Below are 19633 nucleotides of genomic sequence, written 5' to 3'. Positions count from 1 at the left end.
GCAAGGGGATAGATCAGTAATTACGTATTAGCCTAGTTACCCCATATGCAACTTCTAGGATTGTTTAACTCAGGAAATCAAACCGGAACCCAGAAACAAAACCTGAAGCTAAAAATATGTATATTTTTTTAGACCTGAACCGAACACGAAACCCCAAAATAATAAAAGCTCCTGGATAAAAACAAAGGCGTAAGATGGATAATGTGGCAAGTTTAAGCAAAATATTTGAGCTCGGTCGCCTACTATTTTAAAGTGTCATTAAAATATGCTCAATCCGTTTTTAGTTCTAAGCAACAAACACTACCTTTAGCAAATGAAACGAATACAAGGACATTTTTTCAAATCTCATGTTTTGGTGCCCAACTCTTGTAGTGCGCAAATCAATGTGTACCTATGGCGCGGTAGCAGACCTACATGTTAACAGCAAAACTAAAAAGACCGAACGCATAAATCATCTTACCTGCCCGTTAAAGGGGTCCATAACAAAGCCCGGAACAGGCTTTCGCCCTTCAATGAAGCGTAACTTTTTGACTTGCCTCTGGCGATAAGAAGCCCAGATAGCCTCTGCGCTGGACAGTCAAGCAGACAAAAGACAACTACCGTACACACGGAATAGGAGGTTATAAGCTTTCATATGTGATGAAGAAAAACTTAGCAGCGGATTTCATAGACAACAGAAAATTCTGTGATGCGAAAGGTAGTGCAAAAACTTCTGTCATGAGATTTGACGAATTATTTTGCAATGTGTTACCACGGTCCACGAGCGATTAAATTAAATTTTGCCTTTAAATGTGTCTAATAATCTGGTTGATGGCAATAATAATAGGAAAGGCAAAAGTTTGAAGATAATTCGGGTTGTTGCAGTTTCATGTTGACAAGTTTTGTTACTTATGTCCTTTTTTGTTTAGCAGGCCAGGACAACTTGTGATGTCAGTGAATTGTGGCTAAAAATGCTTACAAAGGGCTTGGCAGCTGTGTCCTATAATTATCATTATCATTTAATTTCTATCTAAAATTAAATCAAAATTGCACTAAGAAAATATTCAGTTTGGATTTAGTCTCAGTAGTGTGTTGTTTTAAAAACGTTTTTCATAGTTTTTTTTTTTTTTTTCAGCAATGTTTGGTGAAACAACAATGGTGTGGGAACTTTATTAGGCGAAAGTACATGGATGTAAATTATATGTAGAGACTCAATGTACACCATGTGAGTCAGTTTACGTTTTTCCATCACCGATTGCATTTGTTTGTTTTCTTGTCTCATAAGGGTTTCGTCAATGCTCGCAGTGTTTTTTTAAGGTGTTTTAAAAATTTCAAATTTCTCCAGCAGTTTCCCAAAATTTGGACTTGCAACTACAGTACTATTTTTTGGTATTTAAATGAAACACTTGCGGTCTCTTAAAGCTACTTAACGGTCACCCAAACCAAACCTTAAAAAAAACCTGAATGCTCGTTTTCTGACATCACAGTTCTAAGTCTATAGATGCGTGCTGACTGTTGAAAAGCAACAAACGAAGAGAATGACATTGAAAGTTTAACTTAATTGTCGTAATTACCAAGCAATTTTTATTTACCTAAAACACCGAGAAAGTAAAAATCAATAGGACACAATTAGTTGCTTCAGGTACTTGGGGTTGCCAGTGTAGCGGCCATGATATATTGTGTACAATGTTTACATTAACGTGTGCATTTTCGTGTGCAAGAGCATTTTATACAACAACGGGAAATGTGTTTAACTCGTCACAAAATGTTTTCTAAGATATAACATTTCCGTTTCGTACAATGCCTAAGAAGTATTGAGTTATTTTGTTTTTCTCGAATGTTCTGCACAAACATAAGGTCTTTGTTCATCATTGCGCATATACTTCCTCCTGTCAATACTGTCGTTTTTAACGTAGAATCACAGCCGCTAGTACAGTGGTTCTCAACTGGTGGTCCATGGATGCCTTTTTTGGTGATCCACAGGACGTCCACTAAATTTAGTAATAAACTAGAGATGATTGCATATTACATGTTGAAGGAGTATCAAAATGCAAGCTGTTTATAAATGTATCTCACTTCTTGAAAATCGTTTTTAAAAAGTATGTGTTGAGCCCAAATGGTTGTTTTGTATGCGTACTTCAATCTTGCTTAAAAACTAAATGGTCCATGATATTATTTTTGCTGGGGCGGTGGTCCATGGCCCAAAACGGGTTGAGAACCACCGCCCTAGTACCTGAGAAAAAGCATAGCAGCTCGGTTAGAGTACGCTATGACTTCGCACATTTGCCATAAAATAAATTCTATAACTTAAAGGGAAAAAGGTTTACGGTAAAACTAAAATTTGGCGCTGCCATAAATAACTTTTTGACTTTATCGCCCCTCCACTTTCTCCCATTCTGGATGTGGAAGCTGATTTAATCGTTTGCCTTTGAAACGTTTATGCAGGAACACAGAAATAATTGAAAAGTAATCTTCCAATGCAACATCGTTTAAACCCCGTAAATTGTATCCTTTTTTGTTTTTAGGTGTTTACCTCAGAAAACCGTTCAAGTTATATATTACTTATATCTGTGGTAAAGCCTCTTTTCACGTTCGAACATGTTGCGCGGCTTTGAAAGTCAAGCCATCACCGACTTGTACGCAAAACACCGACCTGGATACTCACAAGACATAATTAACATCGTAATGGACTATGTGAAGGCAACAAACAAGTTAACCAAGTCAGGGCAAGAAGAATCTAAGTTTGAATTACTGGTGGATGTTGGATGTGGAAGTGGTCAGGCCACAAACCTGTTTGCGCCGTTTTTCCAACGGGTTAAGGGCGTTGATATTAGCTCTAATCAAATTCTTGAAGCCAAAATGCAGAACAAGTTGAGTCATGTGTATTATGTCCAAGGGTCCGCTGAAAGCATACCGGTGCCAGACAATGTTGCCGACTTAGTATTAAGTGCCACATCCGCATACTGGTTTGATTTGCCGAAATTTTATTTGGAGACCCAAAGAGTGCTGAAGAAGAATGGGTGTCTTGCAGTGTTGTGCCCGTGCCTACCACGAATTGAACCCAGTTCTTTGCCGCTGGGCAACGAAGTTGAAATGGGGAAATATGCCACCAAATTGTTTGAGAAGCACGTATTTAGTGGAGTTTACAACGAAAAGGTATACAGTTACCCAGTGCGCAAATATAAGGACGTTTTCGAAGCTATACCGTCCGACGACAAGGTTTATGTTGGTGACGTGAACAATTATTACCAATCAACTTTAGAGTGCATTGTTGGTCAATTAAAATCATTTGATAGCACTCAAAACCATCTTGAACAAAAACTGAAGGAATGCAGAACAGCTGGTATGGAAATAACTTCTGATCTTGTTAATTCCATCGATCTTAGCGAGCAGTTTCGTCAAAAGGTAAATGCAGCTTGGAAGATTGAAGATGTTGCTGATGCTGAAGTGTTAGTTAATGTTGAAACTGACATGTATATTCTGCTGGCGCATAACCTACATGGTTAAGCATATATAGTTTTGCACCGCAGCAGGAAAGTTGGCATACGATAAAGTTTTCGCCTAAATCGCACGTTCTAACTCCGTAATAGTCTCAAAAGATTGAAATTCTATTTCACGTATTTTTTAGAAATGTTTAGTGAAACCGCAAATAGTGTAGAAGATTTCTTTAAGTAAAAACGCCTTGAAAGTTCGTTATATGTAAGTTATTACGTTTTAACATCGCTTGAAGTCCAAACATTTAGGACGCAAGATTTGTACAAAAGTGTATGTGTTTTATTAAGGATTCAAAACATGGTTTTATTTGAGCGTATACATAATTTAGCATAAACAAAGCCAAACACCCAATCAGGGTGTAATTTTGAATTTGACAAATAAAATCAATATGTTATTAAAAATATTAATTGCTGTGTTATTAAAAACCACTGTAAATAAAAATACTAACTACTACAAAGTTGTGAGTGACATTTTGCTACCGTACTGCGATTAGTCTATTTCAACCTTTTTTGAGCCCCAAACACCTTTTTCTCTGATAAAAACAATTTCTGCACTCAACCGACCATATATGTTAAACATGATACTCTTGTTGAGCTTATTATCCCAATAAAAAAATCCATTGGTTATAATAATTAATGATAATATAGTTGATTTTGTTCAAGTTTGGCTCATAATAATTTTAAATTAAGGTATTAATGACTATACCGGGCAACATGGATTGCTACGCTAAATTATAAATAATGTTGATGATCTTATGAAGTTAATTTTAAAAAAATAGGCAACGATAAAAAAAATGCAATCATATACTGTCAAAATGATTACAATAATCCTAAAGGAGAAGAAAATGTTCGGTCACAGTTAATCACAGTTTTAACCTAACTTGTAAGGAAACAAATCTGTGACGTTTCTTTCAATATGATGGTAGACTAAATATAGAGTCGACCATATAGGAGTTTACACTTTACACGTTTACAGTTAACAAATGGTGTTGGGATTTGCAGAATGCGACAACATCCTTTTGCTTTCTGCAGGATGTTGTCGCCAAGGTTTTTATTGAAAGTATCAGGAATTTGACCCACTCCGATATGGTAAACCTACTCAACATAGCTTAATTTTTATCAAAAAAATAAATTCTATAATAATTATATTTAAAAAATAATTATTGCAAGCGCATAAATATTTCGAGTGGTAAATAAGAAACTATTTATAGCGAAAACCTCCAATGAAATATATATTCTGTGAACAATATTGTATATTAGTCAATTTCGTTTGTAATTTTGGATAATGATTGCAGTAGGTACAGTTATCTCGGGGTTGTACGGGTTAATTTCAGTACCAAACTATACTTACTCATGTATTATTTATGGGTCCCCTTCCCTGAAGGGGACACATATTGTTTTTGTCCGTATTTTTTTTTCCGTCTAACGCGGATTTGTTCCCACGTTTTGGTCAAGAAAGAATGGTTCAAACTTTTTCAAATTGACACACATTACAGATATTGGTCTAAAGATGGTCCATGTGAATTTTGACCCCGTTTGATCCCTCAGTTCACCCACAGGCCCCCGAAACGTAAAATTTTTAACGCTGGTTTGTAATGCTCGTGTGGTAAAGAAAAAGTGCTTCAAATTTGGACATATGTTAGTTATTAATCCAAACTTGATCCTCCAGAAGTTTAACCCCGAATCACCCAGCGATTCACCCACAGGTCCCCGAAACGTAAAATTTTTAACGCTGGTTTTTATCGCTCGTGTGGTAAAGAAGGAGTGCTTCAAATTTATTCAAATTTGGACATATGTTAGTTATCAATCTGAACTTGATCCTCTATAAGTTTGACCCCGAATTACCCAGCGGTTCACCCACAGGCCCCCGAAACGTAAATGTGTCTAACGCTCGTTTGGTCAAGAAAGACACTGTAGGCAGAAGTACCAAGAGAGTAATTGGTTTACGATAGCGGGAGGGCTCAGCTTGACGTCGGACAGACGTTTTACGAGACGTCGTTTCAGTGATTAGAAATCAGCTGTTTTGCACAGCAATGCTATGTCGTTTTATTAAGTTATCACTCACATTTTTGGTTTTGACGAAGGTTTTACACCTATGACGTGATTTAAACCTAATAACCGTGCTTCGGTTTCGTACATGTCAAGCAAAACTTTGTTAATCAAAGTAAACATGAAAAAATGAACTTGACTTTTTTGCAAAATATATGTTTTTTTAAATGCTCATTGTCAGGTTGGCCGCCGCATGATCACGGGTTACTTAAGGTCAACTAGTAGGTATTACAAACAGTGTTCAGTACTTTCTTTCGTCATAAGGTAGCGTTTTTTTTTTTGACAATCAATTTAGGAGTCAATGCTCAAGACATGTAATAATTAGGCTTAACGGTATTGTTGAACACTCAGGACGGCGTGTTATTGAAAACGGTGTCAAAAGGTCAAACAGTCGTTTGGCGTGTGCACCCTGAGAGGTTACTACAGGTCAATGGTACTCGTTTTGCGAAACAAAGTTAAATGAAAAACAATTTGTTATGTATACACTTGTAGCAAATTGCTTTTTAATTTAAAGTGTCTGTAACACAACTGTTACAGCTTTCTAAAAAAAATGTGTTCAAAACCCGACCTAGTGCAAAAAGAATACCAACATTTTTTTTTATTGTTGGGTTAATGCTTTCTAAAAATTTGTCCTTAAGAATCTAAAAATCAACGCAACATTTGTTTACTGTCAATCCGCACAAACACGCGTGTGGGGACCCATTTGTTTTTGTGTACAAAAACAATCATACATGTAGATCAAATGATGTGTATAGTAAATTGGTAAATATCATATAGAATATATAAAATGGAAGTATATCAGAAAGCCACTCTTCTAGTTTATACGTAACATTGTAATAACCACTAAATGTACCTAAATTTTAACATACAAACATTTATCGTCTGTAAGTGATTAGTCCGATTTAAATTTGATGTTTTGCAGAAAGCGAAACAACCAATGAAGCAGCGGAACAAGCCAACGAAACCCACACCAATGCTGCCGTGAAGATGCAGAGAGCTTACAGACATCATTTAGCACGAACAAGAGCTGCAAGGAAATGTGCAGGAATAAGCAAAGAAACATTGGAATGGGCGCGATCTTATAAAGGTTTAATGATATAATGTTCAAGAATCAAATATTGAACCCAATTTTCACGTTTACAGAAAATGTTTCAGTATTTAAGGTTATATCCATATAATTTTGCGTCGATTATACAACTGCTGATTGCAGCAAACTAAAGCCAGCAATGATAAGTAAAAGAGCGTTAGCAATATCTTTTTTGTGATACTTGTTAATTTTTACACCTTTGTATGTTTAAAGTTCTTCTGAAAGAAAAAAGCGAAAGACGCAAACAACGTCTTCGGGATTCCAGGAACAGCATGCGAGCTACGGAACGCCGTGAGATGCAAAGGCTAAATCGCGTCGGACCACACAATGAAGTATATGAGGTATGTAATGACGGATAAGAGTTTCCCCTAAAAAACTTTGATGATTACAAACAATGATGATTGTAATTATAAAAAAACCGTTGGATCTCTTAACCAACATGAGCTTTTTCATTTACAAACAATTTTTCATATTAGGTATTTCACCCTGCACCTGAATTGCCCTTCAGGGAGCTGATTCAGGAAAGTGCTGTTGCAATACAAAGACAAGTTCGGGGCTGGTTGCTACGAAACAAACTAAAGCATATTAAGTAAAAGGTGCAGACATTCATTTTTAGCTGAATGTTAACCAAATCGGTTGCATGTTGTTTGGAAGCGCTTTATGATTTGATTCTTTGACATCCTTGTACATTTTACTGTTTCCATATGGTCATAGGTTTGTTTACCCACGTTAGTTGGTAATTTACACGTTTCTCACGTGCAGATAAGACAATGCGATTACACAGACATGGCTTCAGCAGTAAGTGAGTACCGCGGCATATTGAGAAGAACGCAAGAACGCCATGGCAAGATGAAACCATCTCTATACTTGACTTACGATGAGCTGGATAGTTATTTGGACCAAAAGAAAAGTAATTGTCTTAAATCATCAACCTGACACACATAGTTTGCTCTTATCCCCAAACGTAACATACCAATTTTGTGATTGTTTTAGAATTTGAACTGATGTTTAAGAAACGCGAGTTTTGGAATGAAATGGAATCGAGTGAGCTGCCAGCTTTCTTCAACGACTGCAGTTTGTTTCCGTCACAAGAGGAAGTAACCGACGCATGGGATTCAATCAGAAAAGTTTGACTTATTTCATTTTTTGTTATAACTGTTGAGCAACATCGATGAATAACGTATGAAATTAGAAATGAGAGCAATACAAGTTCGTTTAAAGTTTTGCGCGCGGCAAGAAGCAATAGAGAACGCAGAAAATACATAAACGACAAACGCACAAGACCCATTTACAACGCACAAACTTTGTAGTCTCCACTCGGTTTGTAGTTGTACCATCAGAAACGTAAATTAACTAAAGCAAAACATTTCATGTGTAAGTTAAATAAATTTCACGCAGAGTCGTACCATGAACCGGGAACGCAAGAAAATGCGGTCGAAGACTGCGATGACGCGTGATGACGTAATAGAGGTAGCGTTCTACATTTTTGTGCCACAAGGTGCCAGAATGGAGCCGAGTGTGACACGTTCCTCGACGTGGATGAATCCTGTCGTTAATGGAGAAGAAGGCCAGAAACTACGACGTAAGTGAAATGGATAGACACCAAAGTCCAAATTGTTTAATTTAAGTGGTTCTCAAGTTACGGGAGGGGCCAAATAATTTGCGGTCCACAATCCCGTTTGAGTAAAGGTGTTATACCAAACACGATGGTTCGACGGGACACAGTAAAGCTTTCATTATTTTTGTTTGGAGAAATCTAAATATATGTGGATTTATGCTTACAACTCTGTCATTTGTGGCAGTTGTAGATTTATTTGATATTTTGGCCGTGATCTGATACAAAACTACACTAAATTAAAGTTCCCAATAAACAACATCAAAAATTTGGCTACGACAATGTTCTCAAACTTCCTTACTTTTTTTTGTCATAACAGTCCTTCGCAAGTTCCTCGAGCACTCGCGGCCAAAGCTTGATACATCTGTGAAACTATAAATAGGCCCTTGCGAAACTAAACCTGAAGTTAACAAACAAAATGTAATTTATTTCCTGCGAAAGTATTCCCACAGCATAATGTAGGACGTATTTTGTTTAGTTTCCTAACATTACACAGCATGTGAATGACTCAAGTATAACTTATTGCTACACAAACAAGATTAAGACAATAAAAAATGTGTGAGAACAATCGCCTGTTTTGTTCCTTAAAAATAAAGTAAAAGAATACTTTTTGTCGCAGAAAACTCATTCACCTGTCAAATGTTCACTTATATAGTTGCAAGATCTGAAATGTAATAATAAGATGGCAGAAATGCGTCTTGCTCGTACCCATGCTTGAGAGCCGCTGGTTTAATTGAAACAAGCATACCAATATTAAAAACGTTTTATTTTTTATTACTTCCTAGAACATGGAGATGAAGGTGATGTGATAGAAGAGGCTGATATTAAAAAAGTTGGTGACTTAGTAGCCAAGGCGTATAGAGATCGCAAAGACGCACCTGATACTTAGTTCACTAGTTTGCTTGCTCTCAAAAGGGATTTTATGTAAACGTGGTTTTACCTAAGGCGTTGAAGAACTTTTTGTCTTATTGTCAGGTGTGGTTGTTTATCGTGTTTTAGTGTTGCTATCGTGTGTTTTTTTCCTTTCATGTTTTAGGCTGAAATAAAGTAAATCGTGTTGATTGAAATAATTTTAGTTGGATTTATGGCCACTTACGTAAAATAGAAAAAAAAGGAAAAAGTCAAGCAAATTTCAATGAAAAATTTCGGTATAAAGTTACACGAAGATTTAGTTGCGTTCAGGGGCGGCTTGTGCTGCGGGGCTGCAGTACGCCCAAGATTTTTTTTTATTTAAGTAGTTTAAACTAATTCCCGTAGCCGTAATATGAGATATGTAAAGATTTACGTGGAACAAAAATGCATCCGAATAACAAATCAGCCAAGAATAGCGCGTCAATATTTGCTCACCTCGTTTGAGAAAAGACGTCGTACAGTGGTGCAACTGATCGTACGACGGAATAGAAACATATGATCCGAATGGTGAGAAACAAAAATGCACGTTTTTACTATATTTCTACTACAATTTTGCAAATAACTTTCATTACAATACTTTTTTATGGTTGAGCAGAACGTAATAAGCAAAATTTCCGCCTGCATCGGCAATTTTTTTTTGGACCATTAAGTTATCTATGATGGGGCTTCACCAGGGTATTTGGCTTTACAGCACACAGTTTCATGACGTTATGCAGTTGTGCGCATGCACACTTGGAAAAGCTGCATGCCGGGAGAAATAGGAGACCGGGTGCTGTGACTCGCGCATGCAGCACCACCCTTGACGTAGCGGTAGTTGTGTTGTCTGCTCCGCGTCTATTGTATGCCAAAGCAAAACCCGTGTACCATATTCTTAAGTTCGACGTTGAGTACAGTTAAGTAGTTATTTTTCAAGATTTAAAGTTATTTATTTTTGAACTAATTCCCGTAGCCGTAATATGAGATATGTAAAGATTTGCGTGGAATAAAAATGCATCCGAATAACAAATCAGCCAAGAATAGCGCGTCAATATTTGCTCAACTCGTTTAAGAAAAGACGTCGTACAGTGGTGCAACTGATCGTACGATGGAATAGAAACATATGATCCGAATGGTGAGAAACAAAAATGCACGTTGATGACAACACATAAAATACAGTTTTCTGCAAAAAGTAAAATGTTTACAACTTATTAGCTTAAAGATACAGTCCAGAAATTTGGAGAGAAAACTTAATTCCTTTGGTCTCTTGTAATAAACTTTGCTGACATCACTCGAACTTTTCTGAAGTTATCACTCGTTAAAAAGCAATTTCTTTAAAGTTCTCTTCACTCGAGCGGCACCAAATTTTGTAGTGAGCGCGAGCGAGAGATATGTTTAATGTTCGCTAATAATTCTCAAGGTTTTAACCGCGTCACACCGTCCTTAACCTCCCAAGCTCCTCAGCTTATCAGGACTGGACACCTGAAGTTACACAGGTATAGGGCATGCCAAAAACGGCCCATTACATGGTGTTACACAGTTCACAATCAGAATCGAAAGATAAAAGGTGCGCTTTTGTAGTTTCAAATGGCCATGTGGAGAGAATTAAACAAAAAACGGAATGCAAACCGGTTTAAAACCGAAAAGCGTTCTGGACCAGGTAATTTGCAAGAACTGGAACAAAACCCGAACCCGAAAGTTATATTTTTTAAAACCTGACCCGAACCCTAAAAACTCGTAGATGAAACAAAGGCATAAGGTGGACAGTGTGGCAAGTTTAAACAAAAATTGAGCAAACGCCCCCGTTCGCACAAATGAATCGTACAAGGACGAACTTAATGTTTTGAAATCTAATTTTTCGTTAGCTCTTCAAAAGACAGTGCAAAAACTTCTGTCATAAGATTTTACGATTTATTTTGCAATGTGTTACCACGAACTATTAAATTAAATTTTGCCTTTGAATTTTAGCTAGGTTTTGTGTTTATGTGTCCAATAGTCTGGTTGATGGCAGATAGCAAAGCATTATTAATAGGAAAGGCATAAGTGTGATAGTAATTCGGTTTGTTACAGTTTTATGTTCACAACTGTTGTTACTTGTGCCTTTTTTAGCAGGCTAGGACAGCTTTTGACATCAGTGAAATGTGGTTAAAAATGCTTATAAAAGCTGCTTGGCAGTTGTGTCCTATAATTGTCATGAACAATAAAGGCACCCATCGTTTTAAATCGTAGCAACCAATCTTAATTTTTATCTGAAATTTAATCAAAAATATATTTCAGTTTAGATTCAATAGTCTCAGTAGTTTGTTATTTTAAAAACGTTTTATATAGTGTTTTTTTATCAGAAGTGTTGAAACCACAATACCGTGGGAGCTTTATTAGGCGAAAGTTAAGTATATGGATGTAAATTATATGTAGTGACTCAATGTACACCTCTAATGCAAAATCGTTTAAACCCCGTAAAATTTAACCTTTTTGTTTCAAGGTGTTTACCCCAGACAACCCTTTAAGTTTTCAAGCTCGAACATGTTGCGCGGTTCTGAAACTCAAGCCATTACCGACTTGTACGCAAAACACCGACCTGGATACTCACAAGACATAATTAACATCGTAATGGACTATGTGAAGGCAACAAACAAGTTAATCACAGCAAGCCAAGAAGAATCTAAGTTTGAATTGCTGGTGGATGTTGGATGTGGAAGTGGCCAGGCTACAAACCTGTTTGCGCCGTTTTTCCAACAGGTTAAGGGCGTTGATGTTAGTTGTAATCAAATTCTTGAAGCCAAAAAGCAGAACAAGTTGAGTCATGTGTATTATGTCCAAGGGAGCGCTGAAAGCCTACCGCTACAAGACAATGTTGCCGACTTAGTATTAAGTACCACATCCGCTCACTGGTTTGATTTGCCGAAATTTTATTTGGAGACCCAAAGAGTGCTGAAGAAGAATGGGTGTCTTGCAGTGTTGTGTCCGTGCCTATACCACGAATTAATAAACCCTGTTCTTTGCCGCTGGGCAACGAAACCGAAATGGGGAAATATGCCACCAAATTGTTTGAGGAGCACGTATTTAGTGGAGTTTACAACGAAAAGGTATACAGTTACCCAGTGCGCAAATATCAAGACGTTTTCGAAGCTATACCGTCCGATGACAAGGTTTATGTTGGTGACAGGTTTTTTTTTTTTAAGGTTTGGTTTGGGTGACCGCTAAGTAATTTTAAGAGACCGCAAGTGTTTCATTTAAATACCAAAAAATAGCCATATTCAAATTTTGGGAAACCGCTGGAAAATTTCCCAAACACCTTAAAAAAAACACTGGTTGGTGACGTAAACAATTATTACCAATCAACTTTAGAATGCATTGTTGGTCAATTAAAATCATTTGATAGCACTCAAAACCACCTTGAACAAAAACTGAAGGAATGCACAACAGCTGGTATGGAAATAACTTCTGATCTTGTTAATTCCATCGATCTTAGCGAGCAGTTTCGTCAAAAGGTAAATGCAGTTCTGCTGGCGCATAACCTACATGGTTAAGCTTATATAGTTTTGCACCGCAGCAGGAAAGTTGGTATACGAAAAGTTTTTCGCCAAAGTTGGTATAAAAAAATCGCACGTTCTAACTCCGTAGCAGTCTCAAAAGATTGAAATTCTATTTAACGTATTTTTTAGAAATGTTTAGTTAAACCGCAAATAGTGTAGAACTATGGTCGGCAACCGCCGGTCCGCGGCCCGGTACCGGTGCGCGAGGAGTTCGTTACCGGGCCGTATATATAAGTTTTCAGGTTAAATCCTAGTAAACATGTTGCTAATGTATCCCGGGGATGATAAACTAATTTAGGCGTTTTTATTGCTAAATATATGTAGTTTTTTGAAGACTGGTCCGCGATAAAGTTTCAAAAACAAAAAAAGGTTGCCTAACCCTGGTGTAGAAGATTTCTCCAAGTAAAAACGCCTTGAAAGTTCGTTATATGTAAGTTATTACGTTTTAACATCGTTTAAAGTCCGAACGTGTTTTATTATGGATTCAAAACATGTTTTCATTTGAGCGTATAAATAATTTAACATAAACAAAGCCAAACACCCAAATCAGGGTGTAATTTTGATTTTGACAAATAAATATGTTGTTAAAAATATTAATTGCTGTGTTATTAAAAACCACTGTAAATAAAAATTACTACTACAATATTGTGAGAGTGACATATTGCTACCGTACTGCGGTTACTCTATTTCAACCTTTTTTGAGCCCCGAACACCTTTTTCTCTGATGAAAACAATTTCCTGCACTCAACCGACCATATATGTTAAACATTATACTCTGGTCGAGCTTATTATCCCAATAAAAAAGAAAATTCATTACGTTATAATAGTTAAGCTAATAATAATATAGTTGATTTTGTTCAGAAGTTAGGCTTATAATAATTTTAAATTAATGTATTAATGACTATACCAGGCAACATGGATTGCTACGCTAAATTATAAGTAATGTTGATGATCTTGTAAAGTTAATTTTAAAAAAAATGCAATCATATCCTGTCAAAATGATTACAACAATCCTAAACGAGAAGAAAATGTTCGGTCACAGTTGATCACAGTTTTAACCTAACTTATAAGGAAACAAATCTGTGACGTTTCTTTCAATATGATGGTAGGCTATATATAGAGTCGACTCTATAGGAGTTTACACGAATTTGATCCACTCCGATGTGGTAAACCTATACTCAACATAGCTTAATTTTTAACAAAAAAATAAATTATATAATAATTATATTTAAAAAATAATTATTGCAAGCGCATAATTGTTTTTTTTTCTGCAACAATCAGCTGGTAAATTAACGTTCAAGTATTTTATTGTTTTTCAAAATTTGTGTTCTGGGTATGTTCACGATAACGCATAATGGCAAAGGTTTAATTTCACGTTACGCCACTGGCAGAAAGCATCCTGGGTTCGAACACCGTGAAAAAAATCTGGACATTTCAATATGTTTGTCTTGAATTGTGTAATCTAATTTAGTGGTTCTCAAACTTTTTTGTCAGTCATAACGGTCCCTTCAAAAAAATTCTTTTGCACTCTCGGTCCAAGCTAAATGTATTTATAAAACTAAAGATGCATGTGCGAAAAAAAACTGGAGTTAACAACCAAACGGTTTTGCAAACGAATTTCCATGACAACATGCGCGATAAATGATGTTTTGTTTCGTAAGATAACCTCGTCGGGGAATAACTCGATGATATTTTATTACATCACAAACAAAACTAAAACAATTATGAATTTGTGCACGAACAATCACCTTCTTTGTGCCTTGAAAATGAGGTAAATGATTACTTTTTGTTACATGACACTTATTTACCTCATATTTTTTTTGCTTTTGTAGTTTCAAGATCCAAAATTACATGAGGTGGCAGAAATACTTTTTGCTCCTAGTATTCCCCATAATTCGTCTTTTTTAACGAGTTTTGCAACCTTTAATTCATCTGGAAAACACAGAGCTATTAAGATAAATACTTATTATAGTTTAGAAAATAATTATTTTGAAAACATGACTAAATTTGTACTGTTTTTAAAGTGGCCTGGATTTTTGGCTGGCCTGTAGGCACGTGCCTACTTTGCCTAATGGTTAATCCAGCACTGCCCATGAGGGACTGCGTACACCAGTTTGAGGATCGCTGATCTAATTTCTTGACTTCAGTCATCACAAAAGTCAATTGCCAAAGTAGCATTTGTGCAATGACGTACAAAAATACTTGAACTTGTCAAAGGTTGCGTCAATGCGCCAGCGCACTTGATTGACATTTTTGATTGGGTTGTTACAAAAAAGTTAAATTGTCACTTGCCATTTAAAAGACCTGTTTGTGAAAGTGCCTCCAGTCATAAAAAAATTAACCTCCAAGGTTTATTTATAAGCGCCTTACACAGTTTGTCTCAAACCTTGTTTTTCCTCCTTAGCAGTGAAAAACTTCCTGGTTTTGAAAACAGTGAAATACCTGCCTTGTCAAGTCAACGTTTATTTTCGATCTGCATTAAACTGAAAGATGTGGTTTGCATTATTTTGCCTGCTACAAATTTCGACAGTGCAAGCAGACAGCTGCAGTTACGTCACAGTTCCTGTTTGTAATAATGACGTCACAGTGACCCCAGGACAACTTGGAGGCGAAAGAGGAATGAAAGGAGATGCTGGACCGCCTGGTAAGATGGGTCCAATTGGTCCAAAAGGCGACAAGGGCGAACCTGAAAACTTTGAACAATTTAAGGAAGAAATCAGATGTCGATTACAAGGTAACCACTGCAAACTGGAATAAAGTGTAAAATATTTAATGTTTTTGCCGAGGTTGGTAGTGTAGGTTGTAGGACAGTGGTTCTCAAAGTATGGGTCGCGACCCCAAACATGGGTCGCGCAGGTTTAAAAAAACGCTATGGTGATTCAATTCTGCCCAAACGAACTATTTCTGCATTAAGTAAACACAAACGGATTTATTTAATCTAGTAGTAAAGTCACCTCACTCGACCACGTTGTACAGTAAAATGAACCAATCATTACCACCAACTTGACTGTTACGCACATGGCGATTGTAACGTTGTAGCACGGGAAATAATAGGACACGTTAATCTGGCGTAACTGAACGTAGAGACGTAACAGTTAGCGTGGATGAGTAGGTATTCGTACAAGGAAACTTTTTTTGATTTGGGATTTACTTCTATCAATATTCATGGTGCTGCAAAGCCACAATGTGTGTTGCGTTATGCAGTGTTGTCGAATGAATCGACCTCGTCAAGTCTGGAGACATTTTGATATGGACAGACTTCTATGCGGCGACGTGGCCTCGAAATTGCAGTCCATCTCGTTAATACATTTTTTATGTTTGAGGCTTGGGTCGTGAGATGTTCATAAAACTCTGATTTGGGTCGCGGTCAAAAAAGTTTGAGAACTTAACATGCATTTTTGTTGGCTTCTTCAGGTCAATGAATAATGCGTTTTCTTCACAAGATAAGTATTGGAACATAGTTTTTATATTAGGTTGTTTCCTAGATTTGAACAATTTAATGCGTCCTGCCAGCTGCATGACGTCGTCTGTATACGGGCGTCAGACTTTGCGAAACGGCGAAGAAGTTTTCTGCGACAATGGATGGACGGCAAGTCGCATTTAGTGGTAATACATTAGTTTGTAGTTGGTGTGACGTTTGATCATTGCGCTCTACAGGTCTTTCAACGTCGATTTGATGGATCTACCGACTTCTTGCTGAACTGGGCCAACTTTTCAAGTGGCTTCGGAAACTTGTCCGGAGAGTTTTGGTTTGGTATGCTACAAATATATCTTGAGTTTAATATGTATGTACGAAACATTTCTTTGCCATTAAAACACACAGTTGTTTCATTAATTTGTCTAAGTTTTCTGGCGAGTACCTAACGGTAAAAAAACCATACGGAATAGTGTATGTATGTTTCTACAGCTAAACATGTAAAAACCAAGGACGTAACATTTCCAAAGGGCAAAATCTACTGATCGTGTAGTGGTATTTGGTAACTTTTGTGTAAGGAAGCGACTAGCCTTTTCGGCCTCCCTCAAAAGGCTGGTGTTTGTTCATTTGGGGTCAATTACTTTTTTAACAAAGTATTTTTTTTCTAAACAGGTCTAAATAAGCTTCACCAGCTCACGCATAGAAAAGGTTGCAGACTTCGTGTTGACTTGTGGGACTTCAACGATAACTACGCCTATGCAGAATACAGGTACATTTTTTACAACCTATAAAAGTATGGACAAATAAGGCGGGCAATATTGTTGTCCGACAAAACACTTATCGATATGTAGGTTATACGTATGGTTTTATTTTGCAGCCTGTTTTACATTGAAGACGAAACTGGCAATTACCGTTTGCATGTCGACGGTTACAGTGGTACTGCTGGCGATGCCATGGCACCTCACAATGGAATGGCTTTCAGTTCTGCAGATCGTGACAACGATTTGTAATTTTTTTTCTTTTTATTTCTAACTCGTCCATATTGATACAGAAGCGATTCTTAATTAAAAACCAAAAGAACATCACAGTGTTCCCATTAGTTTTATTTGTTAAGTGGCTTATGCCAATCATATCCTTTTCTGTGATAAGTATCTATAATATAAACTTGTTGCTGCTGATTAGTTTTATTTTTACTGTAAATGCGTTATACCCACAATAAGCCCGCTGTTGAGCTGCCTGCTCGCAAATTCGTTAAACATTTTTTTTCTTTTGAGTAATTGAGTTAAAAACAAGTTGTTTCACCCTATTAGGTTTTACTGAGTGGTAGCAACGCAGCTTATAGCACACTTTAACACATGGCGGTCACGACAAACAAAAAGGTCATCTTGGTGACATTTTAAAATTGGATTCAATACATTTTTCAAACCCTAAAAAATGAAAAACTTGTGTTGTTTTTGTGCGCAGGGCCCCTGACCAATGTGTGTTTCGGCATAACTCCGGATCATTTTGGTACAACGCCTGTTTTCGCGCAAGCCTGAATGCTCCATGGGGACAAAGCACAACAGCATGGGACAAAATCGTATGGCATCCGTGGAAAGGCAGCAGCGAGGCAATAAAAGCTGTAAACATGAAACTGCGATGTGACTGAATCGCATTAAACGGAAAATAAGTTTTGGTTTTCAACTGCTTGTGTAATAAATCCTGTACAGAAACTAAACTCCAGTCACTATACTTCGTCATCACATTTTCTGCTTTCGGTATTTTTTTAGCAACACAACAATGTTACTGGCCTATACATAGCAACAATGGAATTTAGTGTTTAAAAAAGAGATTTAACCAAAAGAAAAGCCAATGCGTTACAGATTACTGTATTATAACTGAACTTGTTTTTTCTCTATCCGATTAAAATGAGACAGCATATTCGCCACATAAATATATTAACCGTAGGCTAGCCTACATGCATTTTGTGTTTGGTTCTGATCTGAATGTTGTAAATAGACGATTAAGTATGCCATGTTTTTAACTTAAAAAAAAACATAAACATTTTCAAACTCGCATCGTTACGTTATACACAGCAGCTTACCCACGTTTCTGCTGAGATTTAGAACTATGTACAACAACCATACAAAGTATAGCCTACCGTATTTACTCGATTGTAAGCCGCGGCTTATATTGTTTTTTAGCTGCCGTTTGTGCGGCTTATAATCGAGGGCGGCTTATATTTTAATTTTATACCGAAATTATTTCTATACTCCAAGGTTTTAAATTATTTGGGGTTCAAAACATGCATGCATGTACAGATTATACGTCGATATACGTTCTGTTGGGTACAGTTATCAACGTAACTAACAAATGTGGGTAAATAGTTGTGCTATGTAACAACAGAAATATGTATTAAGAAGTAATAGTATCAAAAATTCCAGCGTGCGGCTTACAATCGAGGGCGGCTTACAATCGAGTAAATACGGTATGTGTCAGTTTGTAACTTAAGTGAAAATTAGGGTAACGTGTATAGTAGGGGTGCACAACCTGCGGCCGAGTAGACGATTTTGTGCGGCCGTGAACATGTTTATTAAAATATATGCACTGGCGGTCGTGACGTAAAAACCTCTTTTTCTAAATATTTTGACTTTCAAACCAATGATTTTGTTCAAACTGCATTAAATAGATTTTGCAAGACTAAAGAATATTACCAGCCTAGTGACCCTGTGCATCACACTTTATATACGCCTATTGTGTGCAAACAATGTAAATAAACAGTCACCTCTTACGTCACAATATAGATTATGACGTCATAAATAGCTCAGACTGGTCGTCAGACAGTTTAGCTCAATCTGTGGATCAAGTTTTAAATTATCCGGGATTTTTGAACGCCATTAAATGGTTTATGTATGTGGGACAAGGCCTATTTATTGATTTTTTCACATAATAAATTTAAAAGCAAAAACAAGCAGGTAATTGGCGGCCGTTGGTGAAATAAGAATCTGCGATGCGGCTGTCCTAGCAAAAAGGTTGTGCACCCCTGGTGTATAGCAACACGTCCGTTTACGCCCCGTAGTGCGCTGTGCCCTGGTCGTGCCCACTTGGCACGTTTTACCCATGGCGCAAATCCACAAATTTCGTGGATTTTTGCTGGTAAAAATGATTTTTTGGTAGCCAGTATGACGTCACAACAAAACAACTGATAGAATATGGTAAAAGACAGTGGTTCTCAACTGGTGGTCCAGGGACCACCACTGGTCCATGATGACTTTTTGGGTGGTCCACAGGACGTCTTAATGATAAACTAGAGATGACACTGGTCAATGAAGTAATAGCAATTTCCTACAATACAAAGGTCGGAAACACTTCCAGATAAACGTAATCTGAAAGCATAAACATTAAAAGTACAAAAATGATTTAGAAACCATTCCCTTCTCTCGGTTTGCTTTACGTACATATGCAATTATCAGCATATTTTCGAAGATTTTGTGTTTGCAATTTTAAATTCTACTCAACTTTACTCATGTTAAAATATTATTGATGCGGAAGTTTCATAATCATTCAACCGTGTAAACTCACCATAGCGTA

At 36.9% G+C, this 19633-nt stretch overlaps 2 protein-coding genes across 2 annotated transcripts; both read left to right on the top strand.

The window, feature by feature from the left end:
- The first annotated feature begins 588 nt into the window (after positions 1–588).
- LOC145238010 (putative methyltransferase DDB_G0268948) lies at positions 589–3931 on the top strand. The gene is made up of 3 exons (XM_080101033.1): positions 589–697; positions 1115–1204; positions 2505–3931. Exon 3 carries the CDS (start codon positions 2578–2580, stop codon positions 3484–3486), a length of 909 nt encoding a protein of 302 aa, XP_079957159.1. The 5' UTR covers positions 589–697; positions 1115–1204; positions 2505–2577; the 3' UTR covers positions 3487–3931.
- Positions 3932–6830: 2899 nt separating this feature from the next.
- LOC145238011 (IQ domain-containing protein M-like) lies at positions 6831–9294 on the top strand. The gene is made up of 6 exons (XM_080101034.1): positions 6831–6950; positions 7086–7205; positions 7372–7519; positions 7603–7736; positions 8008–8191; positions 9010–9294. The coding sequence occupies exons 3-6, from the start codon at positions 7396–7398 to the stop codon at positions 9111–9113; spliced, it is 546 nt and encodes a 181-aa protein (XP_079957160.1). The 5' UTR covers positions 6831–6950; positions 7086–7205; positions 7372–7395; the 3' UTR covers positions 9114–9294.
- Positions 9295–19633: the final 10339 nt, after the last annotated feature.

The sequence above is a fragment of the Phallusia mammillata genome, chromosome 7, assembly GCF_965637545.1.
Source record: "Phallusia mammillata chromosome 7, kaPhaMamm4.hap1.1, whole genome shotgun sequence".
NCBI lineage: Eukaryota > Metazoa > Chordata > Ascidiacea > Phlebobranchia > Ascidiidae > Phallusia > Phallusia mammillata.
This window is presented reverse-complemented; position numbering and strand designations above follow the sequence as displayed.